This window comes from Ammospiza caudacuta, chromosome 16 (genome assembly GCF_027887145.1).
Source record: "Ammospiza caudacuta isolate bAmmCau1 chromosome 16, bAmmCau1.pri, whole genome shotgun sequence".
NCBI lineage: Eukaryota > Metazoa > Chordata > Aves > Passeriformes > Passerellidae > Ammospiza > Ammospiza caudacuta.
The window spans coordinates 7,589,597-7,616,607 of NC_080608.1; the positions used below are offsets into that span (position 1 = coordinate 7,589,597).

General features: G+C 39.3%; 1 protein-coding gene across 1 annotated transcript in view; it reads left to right on the plus strand.

Moving 5' to 3' along the window:
* Nucleotides 1-27,011, plus strand: part of ATP10B (ATPase phospholipid transporting 10B (putative)) — a 45,787-nt gene that overhangs the window by 679 nt on the left and 18,097 nt on the right. Inside the window, exons 2-8 of the mRNA XM_058815590.1 lie at nt 948-1,142; nt 13,581-13,785; nt 16,139-16,224; nt 18,813-18,919; nt 22,478-22,609; nt 24,990-25,117; nt 26,228-26,480. Coding sequence (XP_058671573.1) covers nt 948-1,142; nt 13,581-13,785; nt 16,139-16,224; nt 18,813-18,919; nt 22,478-22,609; nt 24,990-25,117; nt 26,228-26,480 — 1,106 coding nt within the window. The remainder of the gene's footprint in view (nt 1-947; nt 1,143-13,580; nt 13,786-16,138; nt 16,225-18,812; nt 18,920-22,477; nt 22,610-24,989; nt 25,118-26,227; nt 26,481-27,011) is intronic.

Sequence of the window (27,011 nt, forward strand, 5' to 3'; positions counted from 1 at the left end):
GTACTAAAATTTAGGCGATGATAATTTGTAACAAAATGGCACACAGTTGACACTGAAATGGTGGATTAAAGCAAGCAAGGGAGTGATTAACCACTGCTGTGATCAGCTTTTTAATTGAATGCTGCAACAGTTCTCTTTGTAAAAAAAATCAAGTTTTTATTTAAAAATCCTTCTGGTTTTGTGTTGTATAAACCTCTGGTTTTTAGAACGCAAAATGAATTAATTGGATATGTTGAGACACCTCTGAAATTTTGTAGATTTCTGCAGCTCAATTTTGATATATTTTTAATGTTACAAAGTGAGAGTCTACCAATGTAGAAATAGTATATATATATATATATGTGCAAGTGCAAGGTCAGGTTTCTTTCCAAGTGCTGGTTTAAAATTATGTTAAAGTCCCCCCCACCACCCCCAGCATAAAGAATCAAGTCAAAAAGGACTCGATTCCAGGGAACCATCATCACAATAAAGAGAAATGGAAGTTGTATATCCATCTCTAGCTTTGAAATTTTAATTCTGAATACTAGATTGACCCATTCCTAATTCAACCTGCCATATGCAGAATCCTTCATGGATTCCTGATGGGTACATTTCTATAAATTCATTGGTTATTTTTTAAGGTTTGTTTGGCCTTTGTTTAATTTTGTACTTATTTTCAAGACTGAGAGGCCATTAAAGACCTTGGAGATCCCACAGACAAATATTGTTTCCAACATGTGAGAAAACTGGAGCTAGCTATAATAGTATGAAAATGTATGTCACAAGCTCTTCTGAAGAAAAAATTTGCATCTGGGTTAAGCAGCTGATTAATTTGTTCTGGAGAAAGGAAAAACAGGGTAGAAGAGTGCAATTATTAATGTTGCTTTGACACAGAAATGGGGTTGTTCATTAAGGAAAGGATACATTCTAATTTCTGACTACTTTTAATTTATTTTATACCTTTTCAGGCTGGGTAATCTTTACTTTTTCTTTCTGGTGATTCTGAACTGGTTCCCACAAGTGGAAATCTTCCACAGGGAGATTACTATGCTGCCTCTGCTCGTGGTGCTGCTTTTCAGCATGATTAAGGATGCTGTTCAAGACTACAGAAAATATCAGCATGATAAGACAATAAACTTCACTAAAACCAGGGTATATGACAAGTAAGTAAACTAAATCAGTTATTTGTTTCCTTGCTTCTGTTGTGATAGAAACTGCTCATCTGATTTTACAGTAATTCCCTCACTGACCTTTCAGAATACTCTAAGTTTGGAAGAACCATTACAAAATATTTTTTTCCTACTTTTCAAAATGCCTTATTTATTTTACTTAAATCATCTCAATATCACTGAGGCTTTGTTTCCTATCACAACAGTGTGTGCTGATACATACAGGTTTTCATTTCAAGTTTTCAGAGCAGCTCCTCAACACACACAAATTCCTCTCCTGATAGCAGCAGGATCTGCAGGATAAATGGAACTTACTCAAGTCTGGAACAGAAAACTGGGGTTGTACAGAAACTGGAACAAAGTCCTTCAGATGTCTCACACTAAAGCCAGTAATACAGAAATTAATGATCAAATATGATTCAACATTCAAGGTGAATCATATAATAATAATCAAGAGATGAAAAAGCAGCAAGGAAAATCACATAATGATCAGGAGATGAAAAAGTTTTAGGACTTCCAGTAAGCAGAGAGATCAATACAAGCCAGCTTGGCTTTGGAGCTGGTGCAACACTGTGGGAAGCTGTTTGCTCAGGACTGACTCAGAAGGAAGAAATAATTTCACTGCAATTCTTGTTGCAACATTTCGATTTCATCAGAGTTTCTTGTCCAAGTACTAACTTGAGACTGCTTACCTTGTCGCTACATCATGAAGCAAACAGGAGTTTTCATTTAAAATAAGTTTAAATATTTGTGTGCTTTCCTTTTTTCACCTGCTCTTAAGCCCAGGCCACAGAGAAAAAAATTGCTATGGTTTGCATACATGTTATTAGCTCTTGTGGAAATTAGGCCTCATCTGTGCTGACATATTAACGTGTCAGAGGAAGAAGGATCCAAGGTGCCTAGGTGAGAGAGGAAGGTTTGGGGTCTGTTGGGGAGAAGGATCTGGCTGAGGGGCAATCCAGGTACATTGCACTTAGACCTGCTTCTGTCTGTGTCTGACTCCGCTGGCTACAAAATCAGAGTTTTACTTAGCTTGGGGGAATAGGGTTGGTTGTTTGTTTAATAATAATCGATCTTATGGTCATGAAAACTAACAATAGATAGAGGAAGTCCAAGAGAAATGCTGTCTGTTCAGAGGCTGGTAGCAATCCTTTGTTGACATCTGGGACACGGAGCTCTGCCCATTACCTTTGAGCTTCCTGGCAACTCCCAGGGCTGTAAAGTGATCCTGGAGCTGCTGGAGTGACCTGTGAACATCGTGTGTGTGTGTGTGTGTGTGTGTGTTCAGCTCTGCCACAGCTCTGTGTTAAAGCACAGACATTCACACGGGCAGAGGAGGGAAATGGTCTGAGCAGGGCCCCCAGGCATCTGCTGGCAGGAAGAACAGAACATTCAGGATGCTTTTGGCAGAGCTGAGGTGCAGCTGCCCCAGCAGGATCTAGGAGCTGGTGCAGCTGAGTCAGGATGATCCCTGGCCCTGGCTACATGGAGGAGGCAGCCCTGGGATTCAGACAGCTCAACTCTTCTCTTCACCATCTGGGAGTTCATTTGGACTACTGAGCTCTTCTGACTTCATTGGTTTTCAACTTGGAGGTACTTTTTGAAAGAAAAACAAGATGTCAAGGAAAAGTTTTCCAGGCTGCTTCTCTAGGATGACATGGAAAAATCATTTTTTCAAGGAAACCTGCTGCCAATGTGGTGCTTCAGACACTGAAATCCAAAATGAGGATCTGGAGAAGAGAGGAAAAGTAAGGAAAAGAAAGAAGAAAAATGAAAATAAACGTGCGATTGTCTCCAATTTGCCCTTTGGAAGCAAGAAGTGGAAGGAAAATCCAAACAGATACTATGACACCAATGAAATTAAGACCACAAAATATACCATCATAACTTTCCTCCCTAAAAATATCTATGAGCAGCTTCACCGCTTTGCCAATATTTACTTTGTGTTCATTGCACTGCTGAATTTTGTGCCGGTGGTGAATGCTTTCCAACCAGAGGTGTCTGTGATCCCCATTTGTTCTATAATGGCCATCACAGCCATTAAAGATGCTTGGGAGGACTTCAGGAGGTATAAACTGGACAAAGAAATCAATCACATGGGATGCTACATTTACAGCAGGTAAGTTTTGTACAGTTTTGATTACCAAAAACATTGGGTCAAGATTTTTGATAAATGGTGAGGCTTTTTGTTTAAAAAAATTAAAAAATAACTGCTGAAAAATCACAGTCATTAGAAGAAATAGGGAAAAGTCATGGGCACTATATATCACCTGGTATTTGTTCTCATACAGGGAAAGACTTTTTTTTAATTATTATTGTATTATTTAAGTTCTTTTGGTTTGTTTTTTTTTTAAGTATTATTTTACTGCGAAGTTAACTTTGAGTTTCTTTGCATTGGTGTGTCTATCAGCCTCTTAGACATGCAGTGCACTGCAAGCAGGTCCTCAAAGAGCTACAGCAGCTGAATTTCTGAGACATTTTCAAGAGGGTTTAATTCTCCCAACCTAAGGTAGCACAGAACAAGATCTGTCATGGACTTGTTTGCATTCTTAGATGCCAAGAAATCACTTAAAAACCTGGCCCTTTGAACTGCATTTTATTTTATGCTTTACAGCTTTTAGTTATTTTTTCTTTCTTAGGAAGTATGTAAAACAGACCTGTAAAAACAGTCTAGGAATGAAAGATAGTAATTTATGCCTTTGTTTACTCACCTCTAAATGAATTAACTACACGTGTCTGTGGTCGCTTCTTCAAACTGCTTCATGACTTCTTGCTTTTAGGACATTCAGAAGATTGAAAATTATGTTTTATTGTATCGAAACTGTTCTCTCAGCAAAGTAGCAAATGACTTCTCCCTGATAAAATATCACATCTGGGAGTCAGAAGTGCAAAACTTTCCATCTCCATGAATGTGCCTGTCAGCCCCCAAAATAATCAACAGTGCTTTATGTAACATGTGCTTTCATGAGCAAGATCTTGCAGAACTGTGGTTTTTATCACATGGGGATGTCATTTCTGTTTGTTTCTCCTGCATGTGTTTGGCAGATTTTTATTTTTATGTCCTGCAGGTTAAACAGGAAAGCAATAGGTTTGCTTGTACAGGGGCTAAATTAGGCCCATATATAGATAATCATTTCTCATTAAAAAAAACTGACAACTTTTATAAAAAGCTGGCATTTCACAAGTTTCTAAATATTGAGGATTTAAGGTCTCATCTGTGGTGAAGAATGTCAATAATTGTAGCTGTTTGGGTAGGGTGGCAAACTGCCTCTTCTGTCTATATTTGAAATTTCAGTGTGGCTGAACGTTCTAGCTTTTCCAGTGTTGCATTAGCCTGTGAGGCAATGGATTATCTGTTAATATTGTTAAAACCAGCACGGGACAGAATAAGTGGGGCAGTAGGTGCTAAAGAATAAATCTGCAGAGGGATCTTATTTATTTCCTCTTTACACACAGAAACCATGTCAGTTTAGATCTGAAATCCTTTTACCATGAGAACACGAGAAGTAGGGAATACAGTAGAACTTGTTTTGTATAAAGGAAAAATATCCACCATGGAATTACAACATATATTCCAATCCAGATTCAAGATTGCTATGCAGAAACATGAGACAGGCCTGCCTTAAAATTGGTTATTCCATCCCATAAAAAAGATTTTGATCTATGAATCAGTCTTGTCTAGGATCTTGTCTTTCACCAAAGTTTTATGGCCCAAAAAGGTGATGGAAGGGAAAGGAAAATGAGAAGGTTTTCAGAGTACAGCATTCATCCTCTCTGGAAACATTGTGGGTAATAACATTTGCCATCAGATCAGTCACTACAGCTTATTATATTATGAATAATTTCAATCAGGCTTCTCAGATGCTTTGGGAAGCTGATATTTCTTGTTCTTCTTCCTAGCTGCAAAGTCATGGAAAGGCATGATGTCTTCTAATTTTATTCCATATGAATCATGAAAATAAGTAATTGTTTTAACATAGGTGAAAGTCTTTTTGGGACACTGCAAATTTTGTTACTCTTGCGGCAGCAAAAAGTTATTTCTAATAGAACAACTGATCTCCCATCCTGGATGAAATATTACTCAGATTCTAAGAGATAATCTTGGAGTCTATGTTGTCTTTATTTCAGATTTTAATAAGGACTCTGGCACCTGTTCCAAAAGAAATACAAAGGCAAACCAAACTTTTCCAGATACTGAATGTTCTCCAAAACTTTCTTGAAGAACAGGGAAAATGCAGTAAAATGCCTTCTTTCAACACAGAGCAAGGGAAATTAAAATTAAATGGGCTGGCCTGTAAACATATTTATTCTAATTTTCTTTTCACAGAGATCAGCTGAAATGGGAAATCTGGTCTGCTGGTCAAATGAAAGAAAAGACACTTCCAGTAGTGTATTTAAAGAATGTTTAATTGAAAAAATGAGAAACCATTAATAGGCATTAAAGTGTCCTGGGGAGATGCAATAACCCAGATGTGTGATTGAGGAGTTTGTACTTTTGGAACCCAAACTTTGGGGATCATACTCTGTAGACAATCTGCTGTGCTTTGGAATGAATCACACACCAAAAGGAGAGAACAAAAAACTGAATTGCAGAGGGTACAGACCTATGTTTAAAGGCCTGCTTTCTCATGGTGTTTTTTAAAATACACTTTGTCTACTTTAACATTTTCCAAGCAAGGTAGATTTCCACTACTACAAAGCATCAAAGCATTTTCTATGATGCTATACTTTATTATGCCTCTTTAACTACATTTAAATTTCTCAAGTCACCTGATTTCATGGAACCCTATTTAGTTAGACTACATCCATAACAGTTAATTATAGTCTTCAAATATGTGTGATTTTTATCATATTCATTTTATGGGTGAGGGTCCATAGTGACACAGAGTCCCCAGGCAGGTGGAAGGAGAGCTGCTTTATTGCAAAAACCAGGCCTTTTTGAGGAGTTTGCCCATTATCAGTTACACTGTTTTAAAGCATAACAAACATAATTCAACCAACCACCATACACCACGATATGAACACACAATGGTTTATAACTTGTTTTCCTGTCCCTAATTCAGCTGAGTCTCTTTCCCACAGTCCTCTTCTGCTTAGCCAAAGTAACTGAGCCATGATTTTACAATGGTAAGGCCGTTATTTTATAAGGCTGTACCTATATGCAGCACCCAGAGACATTTCAGTTAAGACTGGCACAGATTGCTCTTTTCATCTTTCTAGTCAGTCAGTCCCTCCAAACCTCCCGTGGTTGTTTGTCTCTAAACTCTCTGGAGTTTGTCATTAACTTGCTAACAGGGGCCAGCACTGAATGTGGCACACAAACATGAAAGTGAATGTCAATGTCATTGCTGCCAAAGCTATTATATATATTCAATTTTCTTGAATTTCTATAATGTTTAAGGAACTAACTGATATGAAATTATTATATAGCTTGGCTGTGATGTACCCCAAGGGTTATATCAAACTCTGTAAACACTCCATAGCATCCAGACAGGTTTTTGCATCAATTGCACATTTTTGGAAGATTAAACCTATTTTTTCCTGTGTTTTAGGAGACATAAAGATACAAATGCAAAGGCTATGCACAGTTCAGTATGGCACAGCAGCAGCCACAAAAACATTAACATTACTTAAGCTATTCATATTTCTTAATTGTAAGACCCTAAATTTGAGTATCTGAGACAGTGACTCAGAGAAACTTTGTTTATGTGCCTTGAATCATCCTGTGGCCCTTTTGGAGAAGCAGGTAAGCCAACAGGCATCCTAAATGAGGTAGCCTGATTACTCTTCCCATGGAAAGTTCCTCTGTAATACTTTCAGAGCCTGTCATTTTCAGATAGCTCCTACAAGCATCAATCTCCTCCTCTCTCAGTCCACTGATGCCTGTGGCACAAAAAGTTTAGGCTGGCCTTCACTCTGACTTTTTGTCTACTTAGTGTAAGGTTTTAGAACATGTAAAGATTTTTGCATCAGCACTAACTCTGGGTTAGCCCTGGAGCAGAGGTATAGAAAGAAGGAAAAAACAAAGTGCTCATTACTGTGGTGCATGAAATGAAAACTGCCAACAGCAGAAAAACTGAAAGTGGCTTAATCTGGACCCACTGTTTTGAAAGAGAATTAAAGTTTTTCAGTCAACTGAAGTATTGTGATTGTGTGCTGCAGTTTTCTCTCTGGCAGCAATGGAGATTTGCTTGCCTGCAGGTGACCATGGACACTTTATGGGAAGCTGGGCAGCAAAGGCTGCCCTTCTGTTTGAACCTCCTTCACCTGCTCTGTGTAGCTGGATTTCTGAACAGAGGGCAGGCTGTACCTCCTGTGGGTGCTCCTCCTGTCTGGGATAGTGCTGGGACTGGCCAGGGATGCAGTGACCAACAGAGGTGTGGGCATCTGGAAAAGAGCAGAGAAAAGGGATGGAGACATGCTGGAAAACACAAATTGACCCTCTGTCAAAATGCAGAGTTTAAAGAAAAACAACTTTTCTTTGGACTCAGAAATATCACATGCAATTCATTCAACCCAAGGTGAACCTGAAAGTTTGTAAAGTAGAAAGCAGGATGAGAGGAAAATCCCATTCTGACAAGAGCACAAGAGCTGAAAGATTTCTTGCCAACACTTAATTTAAAGTGTTGGTCAGCAGCCCTGAGTTTTCACTTGTTAAAGAGCCTTTCCTCTCTGCTTTGTTGTTTTTGCTTTCTGACAAAGCATAACTTTAAAGACCAGGAGCCTGCTGGAGGCTTTAGTGGCTTCATTTTATACACAAAAAAAGGGCTAAAGCCTGTGTCCCACTTGAAACCTCACCACTGGTAAAATTGCAGTCAGTTTTCTTGGGCATAGCAATATCAGGGCTTCAGTGATACCTTTTCTGGACAGTGTATCTTATCAGCTGGAGGCTGAAGACATCCTGAACAGGTGAATTCCTGTGACAGCTGCAAAGCAAGCACTTGGATTAGCTGCAAGTGAACACCCCCCTGCCTAATGTTAAACATGAGTGCTGTTCTCTGGCAATGGGCATCCCCTGCTCTGCCATCCCTGTCATTTTTGTCTGCTCTTCATGTACTGTGGAAATTTTGTCCCTGGTTTAGCTGTGGATACCTGAATTAGCCGCAAGTTTGACACAAACAGTGCCTTCTGCATCATTCTTCAGCCGTGCAGGGAGCTGAGAAAATGTCCTTACCCAACAGAACACTCAGGCGTGTTGTGTCACCATGACACTGCTTGAAACCAGTGCTACCAAAATCATGAAGAAATTAAAACACCTTGTGTGGGATATGACAATGCATTGTGAGGAATTGTGGACAAGCTGAACTGGCTAAATGCAAACCAGCTCCCAGCTGGTCCCGGCAGCAGCAGCTGAAGGTGGAAGAGCAGTGAGCTGCAATTGCCAGTCAGGGTGTATTGCTACAGGAGGAGCCTCAGCCTCTGTGGAAGAAAATCCATAAAATGCATTACTAAAGCTACCACTGCTTCGTGTATTGCTCGATCAGAGCTTTCTACAAGATCTATTACCTGCCAAGACAATTAAAGCTGCTTCACAGAAAAGGTGCAATGGCTTAGCAGTGGAGCTAATGACTAAACATTAAGACCAAATAAATAAGAATCTCTGGCTTTGGCTCAGAGACCTGCAAAATCATGGCCTTATGGCATTAAGATTCAACCTAACTGTCTGAACTTTTAAAATACCATTAAAATCTGGAGAGTGGAGTGTTTCTACCGTGTGACCTCAAGAGCCACATGTTCATATAAAGATATGACTGTCAAAAGAGCTGATGTGGGCTGTGCTTTCCAGAAACTTTGCAAGTTAATGAGAGTCCATAGAAACTAATACTAATGATTAGGAGACATCAGTTGAATCACCTTGAAATTATCTGTTCCTTCCAGCTGGTACTAGGAAGAATTGTAACAATAGTATTTTGTTCAAGGCAGTAAAAAAAATAGATTTTCCTAAATACAAAAATCTACAATTTACAAAATTAACCTATTAAAGTCTAAGTAACATGCTGTTTACATCTATTCTATTTTATTTCTTCAAGGGTGAGTTAAAATAAAGCCAAAAACATTTATATGAACAAATAATACATTTACAAAGATCCGGTACTTACTTAAAGTTTACATAAGCTTTAGTTGGTTATGGAAGTTGAGCATAGGCTTGTACCATTGAGAAAATAAGTTACTTGTTATGATGCTATAGGCAGTTTAAGCACATGAGAAGATAGGATCTGTTATTAGCATTGAGAATTTGGAATGCCAGTATGATACAAGTGTATGTACTTTATTAGAATTTAGAAATATTCCATTTCAGTTCTTTTTAAAAGGTGCTTTTGCTGTCTTAACATAGTGTTCAAATCCTGGGAGTTTGGTGCAGTGGGGAAAGGCTGGGGCTGGGTACAGGGCTGGGCAATGATAAATGGAATCATTGGTGCTGCTGGGGTGGTGTGCTGGAACAGAAACTGGCATGGCATGGCATGGCATGGCATGGCATGGCATGGCATGGCATGGCATGGCATGGCATGGCATGGCATGGCGGCAGGAGCGGTGACAAACCCACCTGGCACCTTCCCATGCCCAGGCAGCATCTGCAGCTCAGGAGCATCATCAGCCAATTGTGCTGTACTCTGACCTATGGACAGTTTCCAGAATCAGTTTCTGTCTGACCTTGTGCCTTCCTTGAGTCCTAAATCTGCTCCTTTGCTGTCAGTTTTTTTTGTTTTGTGGCAGTAGTTCCTAATGGTGAGGTCATGGGCATGAAGGGATCTTTGAAAATATTTTGTGAGGGGTTTGCATATAAAAGATGATACAATCTTTGATAGAATAAAATTGTGCAAGATTTTTATTTGCAAAAATAGACTGTGAAGGGTAAGCAGCTGTGTGATTCAACCTGTTGCCATGTAGAAGCAGGATCCCAGGATATTGTTTTTTATAAAATAAGTGTTGCTTGAAGGAGGTCATTTTCAAATATAGCATTCTAGCAAATTTACGTACAAAAAAATATAAATATGTACATTTCTCTATTGACAACACTGATATATTTTTCTATGTGCCATGACCTGGTGACGATTTAGGGGGGATATAGTGCAGAGCAAGCCATATCTTTATTTTGAACTGCAAAGGATCCTGAGATGGAGCTTGCTGTAATTCTAGGGAATAAGATTGACTGGATTAATTGTCTGATAAAATGTTTCTAAATGACAGAGATTTCTGAAGATCTTTCTCTAAGACAATCTAGGAGACATCCATGCTGTGGAGTGCATGTGAAGAATTAGTTTTATTTAATCTTTTCTATATAGCAGAACAATAATTTTATTTCCTTCCATTCACCATCCATTTTAATCCTGTTTTTCTTTGAAATTTATCTTTATTGAATCCAAGAAAGTGAAATCTAATTGTTGACACAAAGTCAATAATTTATTCAAGTTCCCCCTCAATCTCCAACTGCAGCAGGACTTTTTTATTATCATTTTTTCCCAGAAATTACCTCATAAAATCTGTTTAGTTCAGGCCTTCTGTTCAGATTTGATGAGTTCAATAACAGTTCTGGCAGGCATCATTTTGACTGTTCAAGGCCTCTTTTCACTGGCAGTATCCTCTGATGGGCATCATCATGATGTCTATGAGCAAGGGAACACTTTTTGGATGTGCTTTTGTTAAATTGCCTGGTAAAAGAGAGCAGGGACTGAGGAACTTTTATCTTACCTCTTGTCTTCAGTGGGCCACAGCCCTGATACCACATGCTGTAAGAACCACGGTCCAGATTCCCACCTACTGAAAATCCCCACATCTGGTGATTTTTATTTGATTGGTTCAATACATTTGCCCTTTCTGTGTGTTTCTCATCAGACCATCTTGGGTTTATTAAGCTCCTCTGTTTATTTAGCAACCCGAGCTTGTGGTGTTAACTTTCATCAGTGCACAGAAAATGGGCAGTGTTCCCAGTTACAGGGATTGCTGAAAGGAAACTGCTTCATCTGAAAAATCTTGTTAGACAACTAGGACAGTGCTGCCGTGGGGTGCACCAGTTTCATCATGAAGTGCTTTTCTTCCTTTCATCCACTGGCAATTCCCTACAAAGTTGTAGAAAAGCTTTGTACTATTTTTGGTATTTTTAATTATTAATCTTATCATATAATCAACATTTTAATCGTGCAGGTTCAGATGAAGTTTTCTTCAGGAGCAGAAAATGTGTATTCTTTGGATACTCGTTGGGATAGAGTGACAGTTCCCCTGAATGCAGGTCTGGGATTCCAGCAATCCCTGAGCTGCAGTCCCTGTGCCTAGGAAGGCTTTTCCTCTGATCTGAAAGAGGTCATTTGGCTTTTCTGACTCACTGTCTCCTCTCTAATTAGTGACGGGGTAGAACCCTGAAGCTTTACATGTAATGTAGGTTTCACAGCAAGCTATTGAAAAAAAAAATTACAAATCCACGATTTCTGTGGATTATTTGGGTTAATCTGGTTTCTTTCAGCTGATGTGGAACACAGCCAGCTAGAAAAGGCCCTTCTATAGCATTTTATGAGTGGACAAAATCAGCAATATGCTCTGTAAACTTCTGAATTGTGCAAGAGCTGACGTACAGAGAGGCAGGATTACCATGGAGAAGCCACAGTAAACATTATATGCAAACTATAAATGGCATTCAAATGTCTAGGATGGCAAGGCAAGACATCTGCTTCCTCTAAACTGATCTTGTACTCTTTCTTTCATGTTTTAAACAAACAAATTAAGAAGTCCTGTTCAGAAGTTGTTTGGCATGGAAAGGATTGGTACTACATAGTTGATTTGTTATATTAACTTAGTATCTGCTTTGTAGAGGATTAAATACTCAGCATACACTTGCTAAAATACTTTTCAAATAGAAATTTAATTTGAATTTTTAAAAATGCATAGCAGCACCTAATTAACTTACAAAAACCTCTGTTCTTTTATATGATCTTTTATGTCTGTTGTTGCACAAAAGAAAAAGGGCGTGCAGGTAAGCAGAATCAGACAAAATGAGAATAATTAAAAATTCAAGAAAGAAAAATCAATGTAAGATGAAAAAATATTACTACAATCCCATGGTTTAGTAAGTGCTTCAAAAGCAGCAGTAAAGAGATTTAAATACTCAGGTTGGGGGGGTTCTGGTTTTTTAATGAAAATTCAGTACCACTGGGACAAGGACAGAATTTAACTTCTTGCATAAGCTGCACAGGCACCTGCCTGTTGTTGTTTTGTGGCTGAAGCCAAGTGAGAGGGTTTGCCTGGCAGTGCTGTGGCTGCCTCTGCACCCAGCCAGGAGAGTGGGTGAGCAGGGAGCAGCCCCGAGGCAGGGCTGGATGGGTGCTTTGAACTGCAGCAAAACTCTTTATCTCTGCCATCACTGCTCCCCTCCTCATGGCACAAACACTGCAATGGAAGATAGTATTCTCCATCCAATAGATGGGGATGATTAAAAACTTAACCAAAAATGAGGCTCTGAGTCATTACAAAAAGCCTTTAATTTTCTGTCTGGTAAAGTATCATGAGCATTTTCCCTCTCACAGAGCAAGGCATAAGATGATTTGGTTATTCATCCTGGAAAAATAATTTCCTCTCAAGGAGTTAGAGGAGCCAAGCGATTGTTGCAGTGCATTTTTCCCATTAGATAAATTTAAAGCTTATTGTGTTGTTTCTGGTCTGCTTAGATGGTTAAAAGCAGTTGAAGAATTACTTACTGAAAATGCAATGTCAAAATATGCCTCCTATTTGCAGAACTTAGTGCATTGATGAAATAATAATTTCTTTTCCTTGATCCCCATAGGCTCTTTTATTTTTTTAATTTTTTGTTAATTTATAAGCTTTTTGTTTCTTACTTTAACTTTTCCATTTAATTTGGGCTCTGGCTGTATTTTTTTTTTTTTTTTTTTTTTTGCTTAATACTAAGGGACCATTTATCATCTCTTCCAGCTTTTGAAGTTGTTTCTCTGCACTAAAATAAAAACTTGTAACTACCTCTTGAGAGTTACAAACTGGAAAGACCTGAAGCAAGTGTGGCTGAGGTATCGGTTTCCTTCTTTTAGGAGCTATATGCTGATGTTGGAAAGTGTCTAGGAAACAATCACAAGCCAAAAACAATAATCTGAATTTCTCCAATAAGATACTCAAAAATACCTCTGTTAGTCTGAACTGCCTACAATATTTTGTTGTGCAGATTATAGGACTAGTGCTAGAATTGAAAGAGAGCTGCTGTAAATGTTTTATTCCATGTAAAGATTTGGTTTGAATGTGACATACAGTGAAGTGGTGCTGTGGAAGTGTCTGAATCATTAATTTCTAGCTTCTGTGCTGTGTCCTTTAAGAAAAGGTCCTTTAAAAATGCTGTGCCCCCATGCCCTATTTTCTGGTTTTGAAGCCCCCCAACCCAGTAGGTCTGCCTTCCTAATGCCCCTCATCACCCACGTTATGCTTTCAATGCCACAGGGAGGAACACGCTTACGTGGAGAAGTGCTGGAAGGACGTCAGAGTGGGGGACTTTGTGCAGCTGCAGTGCAATGAGATTGTCCCAGCAGACATCCTGCTGCTCCACTCCTCTGACCAGAACGGGATCTGCCACCTGGAGACCGCCAACCTGGACGGGGAGACCAACCTCAAGCAGCGCCGCGTGGTGATGGGCTTCAGCAGCCAGGTCAGTCTGGGCATGAGGCCACAAATGGGCTGTGCAGCCCACAAAATGGGCACATTTGTCTCCAGACACTGCACAGGGGGGTTTATTTCTGCGTGGCAGCTGGAAGAAAGCTCGTGGTCCCCTGCCAAAGCATCAGTGGGTTTCCTTATGGACTCTGTGTCTCTGTTGCACCTGACACACCCAACTCACTGCAAAGGCAGGTGGAGGTGTGAGAGCTCAGCTGGAGGTGCTCTAAGGCACTCTGGGTTGGAAGTTTAATAGGATCTCAAGGTAAATTAATTTATTTTTAAAGTTAAATGTTTGACATCAGTTTGGGATTCAGTTTGAATTCTTAAAATCACTGTTTATGTTTCATAGGCAGTATCATTTCCTTTTTACTTTTTCCTTTCCTTTCCTTTCCTTTCCTTTCCTTTCCTTTCCTTTCCTTTCCTTTCCTTTCCTTTCCTTTCCTTTCCTTTCCTTTCCTTTCCTTTCCTTTCCTTTCCTTTCCTCACCTGGCTCATGTTGGATAAACCTGAAGTAAACTAGAAAATATGACTTACATATTGTTGTTACATTTTCAAGTATCTTTAAACACAGAGCAGGGCAGTTTTTCAAATAACCCAGAACAAGTTTAAGGAGTGGTAGTACATGAGGACAAAGACTTTGTTCCATTGGAATCACTCCGGCAGACAGGAAATAACTCACAGATAATTCTAGGAATTACATTAATTTATTTAGCAATTAGTACCAGTGCTACCAGGTAGGTCTTTTGGGGTTACTGGTATGTGGGACACAGCTGCCAGGGAGCAACCAGACATTAAATAAAAGCAGAACATTTCCATGGCCAGTTGAGATCAGGTGCTGTACTTGTGTTATTTGCTTGTTGTTCAAATGGAAATCACTTTTCAAAGACAATTAAGGGCTTTCCCATATTGTGGCATAGCACAGGCCTTTTCCAGTGCCTTCCTTTATTCCTGAGACACACTGGAAATTTAATATGTAAAGATTTAGCAGAAAAACAGTAATCTGGCTACTTAACATTTTTAAATGTTGTATTTTTGTCATGTAATGTTCTAATTTACATGTTAGATTTTCTACCTATGTTTCATTTTAGAGGAGAGCAGGCTGCTGCTCTACCATTACACAAAAAGCAAAATTTTGCCTCAGTTGTTCATAATGTGTGGAAGGCTTCCATTATATCAGAAAATACCCCTGTGCTAAATTATGCCCCTGACTGCCTATTCATGGTGATTTTCTTTAGATTTTGAGTTGTTATTGAGATAAACTCTATGCCCAGGAATAGAGTTACTAAGAATAATAAGAATGTAATAAGAACTCCTGTTACATTAACAGGGTGGAACAAAATTCTGGCTGTGGTGGCAGCCATTGCTCAGGAAGGTCAGAGCTGACAATAGTTCCTGAATCACCCTGCTCTCGTGCTGTGTTTGTGTAAACAGTGTGCTGCATAAAAAACCCCAGTGGATGTGGTATCACACTGCAGGTTTTGGTGTGATAAAACCTTGTTCTTCCTTGTTCTTTGAGCTTTGCTTAGTCCTGTGATTTATGAACTGCCTGAAACCCCCTCAGATGTAATTGTGCCTATAAAGTGACTCTTTAAACAGGGAGGAAATAAATACATATTAGCCAGTTCTTCAGTTGGGTTAGAACTAACTGGGGTTAGTTCTTGAGTTTAGGATGCAAGAAAGGTGGGGAGAGAGATTTACAAGAGCATGGAGGGACAGGACAAGGGGGAATGGCTTCAAACTGACAGAGAGTAGGTTTAGATGAGGTATTAGGAAGAAATCCTTACCTTTGAGGGGGTGAAGCCCTGGCACAGGTTGTCCAGAGAATTTTTGGGTGCCCCATCCCTGGAAGTGTCCAAGGCCAGGTTAAACTGGGCTCTGAATCAGCCTGGTCCAGTGGAAGGTGTCCCTGCCCTTGGGCCCTTGCTCAGAGCCCCATCCAGCCTGGCCTTGGACACCCCCAGGGATGGGACAGCCAAAAATGCTCTGGGCAGCCTGTGCCAGGGCCTCACCACCCTCACAGGAGGAATTTCTCCCTAACATTTAATCTAAATCTACTATCTTTGTTATATTCACGTAAAATGAAGACAAGTGTTTCCAATAATTTGCATCTGTGATGTCTTGTTCAATACACAGCATTTTCTTCATTTAATTCAAGCAGTTGTTATTCCAAGAGGAGGAAATGCTCAGCTCTTCTGAAGCTTTGGTTCAGGCTGAATGAGTTAAAATGTCTTTGTCTCTACTGCTAGGGCAAGTGTTCCAGCCCTGGTGGTCTAAATTAAGTTTTTTTGGTGTTTATCATTTAAAATACTCGTTGGATCTGACACTCAGTCTGTTTTCTCTTGTAGGATACTGTGTTTGAACCAGAATTTTTCCAAAACACCATCATCTGTGAAATGCCAAACAATGATCTCAATAAATTCAAAGGTTATATGTAAGTATTTGTTATCCATAAATACATTTTTGATCTGTACTTTCATAGTCCTCTTGGAGAAATTGGATGGAAGGAACGTATTTTGAGGAAATTGATGGTTGTCACTATTATCTATTCCCAGATTCAGAAGTCAATATAAAATGTAGACTTGGACTCTGTTTTGTGGTGAGGTAGAACCAAGGCTTGGCATTGCATTTACAGTTGTTTCCTACAAACTATTTTCCCAGATATTCAGCTCTCTTCAAAACTTAGACATAAGCTCATGTACGCATGACCTGATGATTAGACTAAACTAGATTTTAGATAAATCCTTCTAATTGTTTAAGGTATCCAGGTGCATGGCTCTAGTTTCTTCACCTTTACAGCCACAGGGAAAAGGTGTCCAAGATCTAATAAACAATCCAGAGTTTCTTCTTATTAGAAAGGTAGAAAAGTCAAACATGCATGAAAAATGCTATTGAACTGATGCACTAGACTAGTATAAAAAAGTAGGGTAGCTTTCTTTTTTGTCTTGCTTCATTAAATAATTCTGGTATAGGCATAACAGCAAATTCAGCAAATTTAAACCCATTTATGAATTATAAGGCAAATTTCTGTGTCATGGCTCATGACTTAAAATCCTCTTACCCTCCAACCCAGATGAGCTTATTCCCACACCACAGCAGAGATTGTCCAAGGTTCCTACTGCCCCAGACCAAATGCATGCCCCATTGTCAAGTAAATAATTGAACTGCAAGAATGTGCCACCATCCTCATCCATGCCCCAGCTTTGCTGAATTTACCAGTAGCTAAACTAGGAGTTAGTGGCTCTGGAAGAAGCAGTGAGTGTTGCACCTGGAGGAGCTGCAGATGTCTGGGTCTGTGACAGAGCAAACCAGGGATTATCTCCCATTAGCACTGACCATACCTAATCTGGTTTGAGACTGTGCCCTGTAGGAATGGTGTGCCTAACAGCAATGCCAATTCTCCTCTGCTGCAATTTCTTACAAGGGAAAAAGAGGTCGAGCTTGTATTGATTGCTGGCTGTGGCTGTTGGCTTCAGGGACCACTGGGTACAATCTAAATTGAAGCAATCCCTCCAATTAGCAAAGAGCACTGATATTAAAGAAATGTAGGAGATATGTCACAAGGAAACACAAATACACCCCCTTAGGACTCAGGACTGGCTTCAAAATATTCAACTCTCAACTGAAAGTTTGTAACAGAAATCTCTTTGGTGAATGCCTATCATCTCACTTTCTTGATGGAACATGGAATTAGCTGCCTTTCTCTCCCCTCTTCAGGAACAGAAGAAAGTATTTGCTGGGGAAAATTACTTGCTGAGAGTCAGTGAAGTTTCTGTCTTTGGTCTGCTGAGATTTGAGCTATTTTGTAAACACAAATTATTTGGAGCAGGCAACCTTCTTGTCCATGAACCCTTAATAAATTATTGAGGCTCTACTGCCTTGCTATAAAATAGCAGGAACACTCTCTGATAAAAAATGATAAGAAATAACTTGGTGACATCCATCTGACATGTCCAATCACAGAAAATCCTGTTCAAGGGGATGCAAGAAGACTTCTATTAAATGAGTTCCCCAAGGCTGAATTTAGATTCCAAGAAAAACAGATTTCTGGCATTATGTTTCTACAATTCCACCATCTGTAGGTTGTTGACACCTACACCTTTTCCCATGGCAAGTTTAAGTTGTGTAATCATGTGCAGCTGCACTTAGACATTGGACTTCACTCAGCTCTAATATAACCTAGCCTTGCCCTTCATTTGAGAGATGAGACTCTTTGCTGGTAAATGAAACACAAAACACCAAATAGAAAGTAGAGAGAGATTATTATTCTAGGAAAAAAAAAGGTCTTTTCCCACCCTGACCTTTACACGACAGAACAAGACAAAGCATCTGAAATAGAAGCTTTCAGCTTTGGTAAAGATCTCAGGAGGAACCTACCAGTGTAAAATAAAAGCTGTGGGTAGGGGTAGGTGTGTGCCATTAATTTACAGAGGGAAACAACAAATTTCCTGCCCGATGGGCACTGACATTTTGGTTTTCACAATTTGTGCTGCAAGCAGAAGGATCTGGTCAGTGATGGGGCACCTCTGGCCAGGATGAAAATTCTTCTGTCCAGGATGAGAAGGAGGAAGAGCCCTCAGCCCAGAGGCTGCTTCAATGGACTGAGATTCACAATGACTTTGATGGAGTCACAGAGGCACTTACAGGGTGTAGATGTATTCATCTGAACCTCTGCTCTTCTTTCTAAAATAAATTTGGCTGTAAGAAGTTGCAAAAGGACTCTTGTTTTCTTTCATAAGATATTGAATCTAGCGGATAAGTTTCCAAGTGAAAGCCAAACTTGCTTTGTATTGGCATCATGACACAGTGGTCTTTAAAGGAAAGAATTGGACTTCTCTGTAACTTTTTGCTGGAAAAGTTTCCTTGAAACTGAGGGAAATAAAAGCAAAAAAGGGCCGTGAATTTGAAATAAAAAATTACTTTATTTCAACTTGAAACAGACATGCACATGAATGAAAATTTTCTTTAACACTCCATTAGAACAGAACAATTAATTGCTCCATTTGATTGTATTTCTTCTAGGGAGCAGCCAAACCATGAACAGGTGGGTCTCAACATTGAAAACCTCTTGCTTCGTGGATGTACAATCAGAAATACTGAGGCTGCAGTAGGAATCGTTATATATGCAGGTAAGATGTACTTTTTATTTAGGTAAACTGAGAATTTCCCTGTAAATATCCTTTAAAAAATAACTATAGTCTAATATTGCAACATAATTTGACATTTTGTTTTAAAAACTGGTAGTGAACAGAAAAAGTATATAACCTTTTTTTTAAGTGAAGGTATTACTCATCCATCTCTAAATCCAGCAAGTCTTGCACTGGGTCTTCGGCAAGTGACAGTATCCTTGTGCATGTCAAATATCTGGTAAAAATATCCAGACAAGTAAAAAATTGCTCAGGTGTATTTAACCCTCAGCTCTTGCTACATTACTAATTCCATCTGTCATAAAATCTACACAGCTGCCCTAAGGGAGGTCTCACTGGCTCCTCAGGGTAGAAACTGGAGCAGCTAAAGAGCTAATTAGGAAAAAAAAAAAAAAAGTCATCTGTGAGTTTCATTCATCCATTCAATCTGTCCAGTGCCAGCAGGCAGTGAGGCAGCAGCTGGAGGTGGCAGAAAAGGCAGCAGCAGCAGCAGCAGCTCAGGTTTGTGCTGACACAGACAGAGTGTGTCTGTGCAACCATGAACTTCATGCAGGAGACACATGGACAGAGAGAGACAGTGGTGGTGCCCAGATCAATGCAGCAGTGCCAGGTTCAGCAGTGGGTCACTTCATCTGCTCCTCAGCATCTTTTACCTTTGGAGTGCTACCATTGCTTTTACTCAGTGAGCATGATTTATCATTGGCTTTGCCAGCTGTGTCCTCTTCTGCATCAGACAGAGTGTATCAGCTTCCCTCTTCTTTGCAGATTAAATACAAGTCAATTCAAACACAACAATCAATCCTATTAGCCATTATTATCTTTCCAGTAGAGTTATATTAACTGTTTTATGCCTAATCAACAGCAAGGGGTTCAGGGCTGAGCCACCTAAGAGAAAAGAGAAGTCACACCTTTAGAAGAGCTGAGATTCATCTCCACAGCCTGGCACAATTTTCCTGACAACAGACTGTCTATTTCACTGCTACACAAGTGGGCTCTGAATGTCTGCAGCTCCCAAATGTTTCCAAGGCAGCTTTGCCTTTGCAGGTCTCTCACTGTGTCTCTGTGAACTCCACATGCAAGGATGGTGCCCACTGGGCAGAGGAGGAGAGACAGAGCCAAACTCTGTAATCCTTTCTTTTCCAAAGTAGCTACTGTATAAAAATCACAGTGGGTATAATTCCTGATATAATTTGAGTAATTTATCTTCCCTTCCCTGTTGCTGTTCCTCATTTTCTCCTGTTTAGCTCAGATTTCCCAGCATGGTCCCTTCACCACCAGCACAGATCCTAATGCGGATCTCCATTTATGATGCTTAAGCTGCCAGTAGAAAAGGTTGGAGTTTAAAAGTTTTTCCCAAGAATGGTGGTTTTCATATGAGTAGGTTTTCAAATCAATTTCCAACTGAGTTCTTATTGTTAATGTCAGCATAAAAGTTTTGGGGCTTTTTTCCTAAAATTAGACTGGCATCAGTCAGTATCAGCTTCATTTCTAGGGTTCTTTGACATTGATTATACTCTGGCTTTTAATCATGGTCTGTGACCTTTTCTGAACAATCAAGATCAGTCACATAATAAGATGGCACACTTTCCATTTTTATGACTCTATTACTCCTCAAACTTTCTTTCTAATGGGAGCCTTTGTGAGGAGTGCAGCCATCACTTAGTGCAATTGCTTGGTCTGTGCAGTTCCCATCTGACCCGAGGACAGTTCTACTTTTCATGGCTACCCAAATTGTTCTGCACAAAGCAATAGCATAAAACACAAAAACCTCATTACAGAGTGACAGCCAATGTAGTTTTTTCATTCTGATTGGGACAGCATTAAGAATTATATGCTTTTCATATACTAAAGTACCAGAAAGAAGTTTTAGATGAGCCCATCAGCATCTAGAAATAGAGACAAGGTACCAATGGGGTGGTAGGTGAGGTGCTGTGCTTCACAGCATAGGAAAGGGTGAGGATTAGAGGAGAACAAGACATTTTATTTCTCATATTTCTGATTTTCTGTTCCTTAGAAGGTGATAACTGTGTTAGAGAAATGTCCTTTTCCTGATGATCACCTGAAGTGGAAAGGAATGGTAGAACTGATATTTGGAAATAAGCTTATCCCATTTTCTTCCTGAAATAAATTCATCAACATTTCTTTGAGGGTTTTCTGGGAGGGATTAGAGGGCTTTGGCTTGTTTTGATTTCAATACAAAGCATTCCATTATGCCTGACATAAAAGTGAGGAATAAGATTCACACAGCTGCTGGAGGAACAGAAATTCAAGCAGCAATGCTCTCCCCTTCAGTGTAGCTCTGTGGTTAAGAGAATTTTTTCACCAAAGGGAAGGCTTAGAGTTTGTTCTGAGTTCTGCCTGTGTGGCAGTGAACACAAATCTCCTGCCTGTTCACTGAATACCTGCCTAAGTGGAACAAGAGGGTTTGTGCTTATGTGTGAGTTGGAAGGACAGGAGCCCTGGCAGCATAAACTGGTCCCAGTGACACAGCTCCAGGTTTTGTAAATAATTACATATTCATTGGAATACTAAGCCAGAATCCCCAGCTCTTGAGTGAATGTCCTGAACATAAGGCTGGAGACTAATTTTCTCTCTAGCTCTCTTCTTAATTAATAACCACTGATGTAAACCTGGAATGAATATAGCAGGTGTGATTGAACTGCACCTAACTTCCAGTTCTTGGGTTAAATCACTTCCCTAGAGAAACCTAAAAGGCAGCTTGGAAAACAGTCCTTGTCACACACATCCTGCACATACAAATGAAAACTAAATACAAGCCTGCAGGGTCTGTGTTTTCAGGGAAAAGGACTGCAGAAATAAACATAAAAGATACAAATCAATATAACAACAGATGGTGTCCAGATATCCCAGTTGTGGAGCCACAGTTTAGATAACTTTAATAGAATTGAAAAAGTAATTTCTGCTTCTTGACTTCTTGCAGCACTCCTTTGTTTTTCATTATTATTATTATAGCAGCTCACTTATATCTCACTAAGTTTAAGGATTGGGGATTTTTTTATTTCTCATATGACTGTTTTGTCAGCACTTTACAATCAAATAATGAAAAGCTAAATATTATTGCTTTTCACTGACTTGTTGAATTTTATTTAATATACAAAATGTATCTAGTGGTTTTTGAATTGTTGCTGAAAAATATTCAAATGTAGGTTTTAGGAACCTGTATAGCAGCTTAACAATTTGTTCATAAAATGCAAGAATATAATACTATTATTAATTTTCTTGTTCTCATGGATATTTGGCTTTTGATACTTTATATAAAATTAATGACCCTAATTAATCTGCTGTCATTGGGACAGAAAAATGTATATGACAGCTGAAACCTGTGATATAATGGAGCTTTTTGGTAAACTTCAAGATTTAGACTGATGTAGTCAGTCAAATAGGAAGATGGACAAGAAAAGTTCTGAATGTCAACATTAGTCAGCCTGCTCTCAGCTGCGGGGAGAGTACTTTTTTTAAGAACCAAACCAAAATACAAACTATTACATAACCATGAAAATATTAATTTGTGTTTTGAAGGTCATGAGACGAAAGCCATGCTGAACAACAGCGGTCCTCGCTACAAGCGCAGCAGGATCGAGCAGAGGATGAACAGGGACATTTTCTCATGTGTGGGACTCCTGTTTGTGATGTGCCTTGTTGGAGCCATAGGTATGAAGCACTGACAAAAATCTATTTCCTAAATGGTGATTAAAATTGATGTTTTCATGAGTGAGATCTACAGCTGGATGCTCTTGGGGTCTTTAGGCTCCTTGTTCTTTCCAATGAGTTAAAATGACAAATCTGAGCAATTCAGGTGAAGAAAACATGGCTATAAATGTTTCAGAAAGATTCATCCCCACCATGGTATCATACATGTAAAGCAGGAGAAAGCCATCCTGTAGGAATTGTAGGAATCATTGCAGGAATCAATATTTGTCAGCTGAGATCTTCCTTCCTTCATGAGGGGGTGTTTGTTCCTTGTGCGTATCAGCAAAAGTAAAATTATTTTGCTTTACTTTCATTTCAGTAGTGTCTTACTCTAATATGTTTGGGAGTGGTATTAAACAGAGACACACAGTTTAGAACCCATGAGCTGCTCATAACTAATTCATTCAGTTTACATCCTCCACGGCTTCCTTCCTTCTCAAAAACCCCTTTACATCAGGCTGTGAAATGGATAAATTGCTTGGAACAGCCTGCATTTTTCTGGGGTCCTTGCAGGTGAGCACATGTGAATTTATTCACTGGGGTTTGGTAACTGACTGGAGTTTACTGGACTGGTAATCTCACAAAGATCATCTTCACTGTGTGTAAGCACCTGCTTGCCTTCCAGCTCTGATGGCAACCTGTCCCAGGCAGGCCAGAATTAACAGGATCTCATCATTCAGAGCAAAGGACCAAATTTAAAGTGTACTGACTTTTGAATGGGGCAATGCTTTAAGGAGATAGCAGGGGCTCCCATGAGCCCCTTTTTCTTATAATGGATTTTGTTTCAGTGCCACTTTACTCAGCGCTACTGCTCTGATTAAGCAACTGCCAAATCAAGTTTTCCTAGAGGAAATGTGATGTGGCACCAGTCACTCATCAGGTGTGATGCCATGGGAAGTAAGGGCCATCCAAAACAGACGAACACCTGAACTGGCTTGATCACTTCTTTAGTATTACTGCTTCATGTTGCAGTGGGACTTTTGGTACCAAAATGGGATTTCAGTTTCACAACTGAGCTCTGTGTGTGGGAGAGATTTTATTTTCCTTGTTCCTTGGCTGCTGTCATATGAATTTAGAGACTTGCCTTGTCCGATGTGTAGGGGCTCTTGAGTAATAAAGTCCTTCAATTTAAGGTTAAAAGAAGTCTCAGATGAAAAAAATCAGCATTGGAAAAATAATTTATCTAGTCAGGTTAAAAAAAATATTCATCATCGAAGTTAAACATATAAAAGTATAAAAAATCCATTACCTTTCAGCCATCCAAAATCCAGAGTCTCTGCTGTGAGTTGTTGCTTTGCAGCCTTGTCTGAATGTAGGGTTCTAGGAAAAAGTATCACTGGTGGATCAGTTATCAGGATTGTTCTTGCATACAGTAAATTGTACAAATTGGGGTAAGAAGTAGCGTGTAGAGCAGAATTCTCCTTGTTCAGATGTGACTGTGGGGTGAAGCAGCCAAAGAGCATTGCTGAAACAATTTGAATATTTTTGGCAGCATTTCAGTAGGCAGATGCTGCAAAACAACTGCTTGGTTAACTGCTGTTAATGGAAGTTTTATTTGAGCTGGACTGATAGAGGTTTTTGGCATCTGGACAAATTATGCAATGAGAGAAGAAAAGATGTTTGCCTTAGCTCTGTGGGAAGCTTCAGATGCTGTAAATTTAGTAACTCCTTGACAAAAGTTTATTTTATATGGAAAGTGGTAAAACAGTTGTCATGGGATGTTGTTAAGTCCTGGAACAGAGGCTTTGTTGTAGCAGTGCAATGATATGTACTACTGGTATTTAAAACATGGAGGAAGAAGCAGTTTGAGATATGATTTAAATGAAGGAAGGTAAAGATGAGTTGCCCAGACTGAATTTAGGGGATTTGTCAACTCTTAACAAAGACAGATTGAAATCAAGAATGGTCAGGGAGAATAAGAAATATTTTAGTTTGTCTGCATACAAAGGTTCTAAGGTTTACTTCTATAAGAGGAAAGAGTCTTCAGCTCTGAGGATTTTCATGGATAGGTGATAGAGATGGAGTCTTCCAGCAGGGAAACACAGAGTGAGAAAAGATCTGTGCAGAGCTAAGAGCCATGGGAAACACCTGCCGAAGCAGAGGTGAATGAAAATATCCCTGAATACTCATTTGTCACTTATTTGTCAACAAATCAATTGTGTAGATGTGCTACAGAGCTCTGCAGGTGCTCTGCATTCTCCAAAAGATTTGCAGCATTGCTTGGGGAGCACAGTTTTGGAAATGCTGTGTCTGTTTTGTTAGAGCAGTCCATATCTGCACATTTCAGCAGCTTTGTCCCTCACTCCACTGCTCATTTCAGTCTTGTGTCTCATTCCCACAGGGCATGGCATCTGGACAGGAAAATTTTGGGAGCATCCACCTTATGATGTCCCAGACTGGAATGGCAATTTTGTGGCTCCAGTTCTTGCTGGCTTCTACATGTTCCTGACAATGATAATCCTGTTGCAGGTAAAAGACAAAAACCTCTCTGTTACCTCCAAGGAAGAAGCTACTCAAAATTGAGTATAATCACTAATGAACAATTAATATCAATTAATAGCTGTGCAGTGCCTTCTTAATCCTATTTGAAAATATTGCTAGGAGTGTTTCAAATCAGCCAAGTGTGAAATAATGTTTCTTTTTTTCTTTTTTTTTCTAACTTCATTTTTTTTCTTGCTATTGAACAGCCACAAGGATATAGATAGGAAGTACATGTATAATATCTTTAACTCAGAATATCTAGCAGATGCAAAAAAGATATATACATTCAAATGCCAGCTTTTTTTTGTCTGCCTATATCCAGAATTCCGAAATAAGAAGGCCACTTAGCAGCTCAGAAAAACAGTGAAATAAAAATTACCAATTTACCAGTGGGGAATAATAACTAGGTATGGTTCATCTGGTCTAGGAAAGAAGCTAAATTAGAAGTAGGATACTTGTATATCTGAGTGTGATTAAGCCTAATTGAGAAAGAATAATTTATTCGGTGAGGGAAAAAATTACATTTACTTTTCAGATTTCTTGATGCCAGTGCTGAGATTTAAGTGGACAGAATTTCTTTAATATTAACAAAATTTGAATATAACTTTCAGAGTTGCTAAGAGATTCCTTGGGGGATTATTCTTCATTACTGGAACAGAATATTCGTGCATCTTAAGAATTCATTTTTCTTTCAGGGCAAGGAAGCTTGTGGGTGGAAAGTGTTGTGTGAAAAGTAATAGTTTGTGAAACTTTTCTGCACTAAGAGTCTATGCTAGTCCATCCTTTCAGAGTTTCAGAAGGGTGAGAGAGCGAATGATCCTATGTCTAGAAAATCTGCTTTGTAAGGGCATCGTATGAAAGACCCACCCTTGAATTTAGTACTCTAGGAATTTAGTCTTATATTTGCCACTTATCCCTGTTTCTCCATTGCAATTGTGTGCAGGATTTTTTTTCATCCCTGAATTCATCAGCCCTAAAATATGTCTCCAGGAAGAGCTGTTTCTTTGGAAATCATTAGTATGCCTGTGCCAGGACATTGCTGGTAGAAAGCAGTGAAATTTATCTCACCCCTCACTGAGAATTTAAACTCTCTTTCAGATTTTAATCCCCATATCTCTTTATGTGTCCATTGAATTGGTCAAACTGGGCCAAGTCTTCTTAATTCACAATGACATTGACCTGTATGATGAAGAAGCAGATTTGCCCATCCAGTGCCGTGCCCTCACTATTACTGAAGACCTTGGACAGATCCAGTACATCTTCTCAGACAAAACTGGGACACTGACAGAAAATAAAATGGTATTTCGACGCTGTACTGTTGATGGAATTGAGTTTTCCCATCAGGAAAATGGTGAGAGACAGTTTTTTATACTTGCTTTTTTTGTCTGAGCAATTAAATGTCATTAAGTTTTAATACCTAAACATACTGAGCCCTCTGATGGAATGTAGAGTTTTGTGGAATAGTCACTTTTTTGTCAGAGACTGCTGTTACAGAGATTCACAAAAGTGAAGGTGTTTTAGATGATTCAGAAGGCAGATGGGAAAGGTTTTCCAGATCCCTCTGCAGGCACCTCCAGGATTTGCTCTGCATTCAAAGAGAACACTTTCTCTTTCATTTCTAAATGAACACCAGACGACCTTTTTTATAAGCTCACAAACTGATACAAGTTAATATTTAAACTCAGTGGGTCCATAAGTAATTATTTCTGTGACTATGTAAACGTACACTTCTGTGTGATATGAAAAATAAGGCACTCATTTCCTGGAGTGGATCCTGGCTGCAGTCCGGGTCTGGCGGATCCTGGCACTCGATGCTCGGAATTCATGGTGTTGACTCAGGCTCCTTCTTCGTCATCACTTTCATGCTCTGTGTAGTGGAAAG